The sequence below is a fragment of the Merops nubicus genome, unplaced genomic scaffold (genome assembly GCF_000691845.1).
Source record: "Merops nubicus isolate BGI_N331 unplaced genomic scaffold, ASM69184v1 scaffold37568, whole genome shotgun sequence".
NCBI classification, from domain to species: domain Eukaryota; kingdom Metazoa; phylum Chordata; class Aves; order Coraciiformes; family Meropidae; genus Merops; species Merops nubicus.
In genome coordinates this window covers 2,904-3,221 of record NW_008624421.1, presented here as the reverse complement: position 1 = coordinate 3,221, position 318 = coordinate 2,904, and the positions used below count along the sequence as shown (strand labels likewise).

Sequence of the window (318 nt, the reverse complement as noted above, 5' to 3'; positions counted from 1 at the left end):
GGAATGGTCTTCAGCTCCGCAGCTCCTCTGTGCCCCTGCCCCGGGGAAGGGTTTGTTCCCTCCTGAGCTGTCTCTGGAGAAGGGCCGTGCTGCGGGGGGCAGCCCCTGGCTGAGCTGCCCGCTGCCCCCTGCAGTGCTGAGCCAGGACATCCCGCACATCTTCGCGCTCACCCTCTTCGAGGATTTCATCTACTGGACCGACTGGGAGACCAAGTCCATCAACAGGGCCCACAAGACGACGGGAGCCAACAAGACTCTGCTGATCAGCACCTTGCACCGGCCCATGGACATCCACATCTACCACCCCTACCGCCAGCC

The 318-nt window shown here is 63.5% G+C and overlaps 1 protein-coding gene across 1 annotated transcript in view; it reads left to right on the top strand.

The window, feature by feature from the left end:
* LOC103777807 (low-density lipoprotein receptor-related protein 1-like) overlaps positions 1–318 on the top strand; it is a gene marked incomplete at both ends in the record, with an annotated part of 5,073 nt that overhangs the window by 1,948 nt on the left and 2,807 nt on the right. The window contains one exon of the mRNA XM_008945370.1: positions 135–311. Coding sequence (XP_008943618.1) covers positions 135–311 — 177 coding nt within the window. The remainder of the gene's footprint in view (positions 1–134; positions 312–318) is intronic.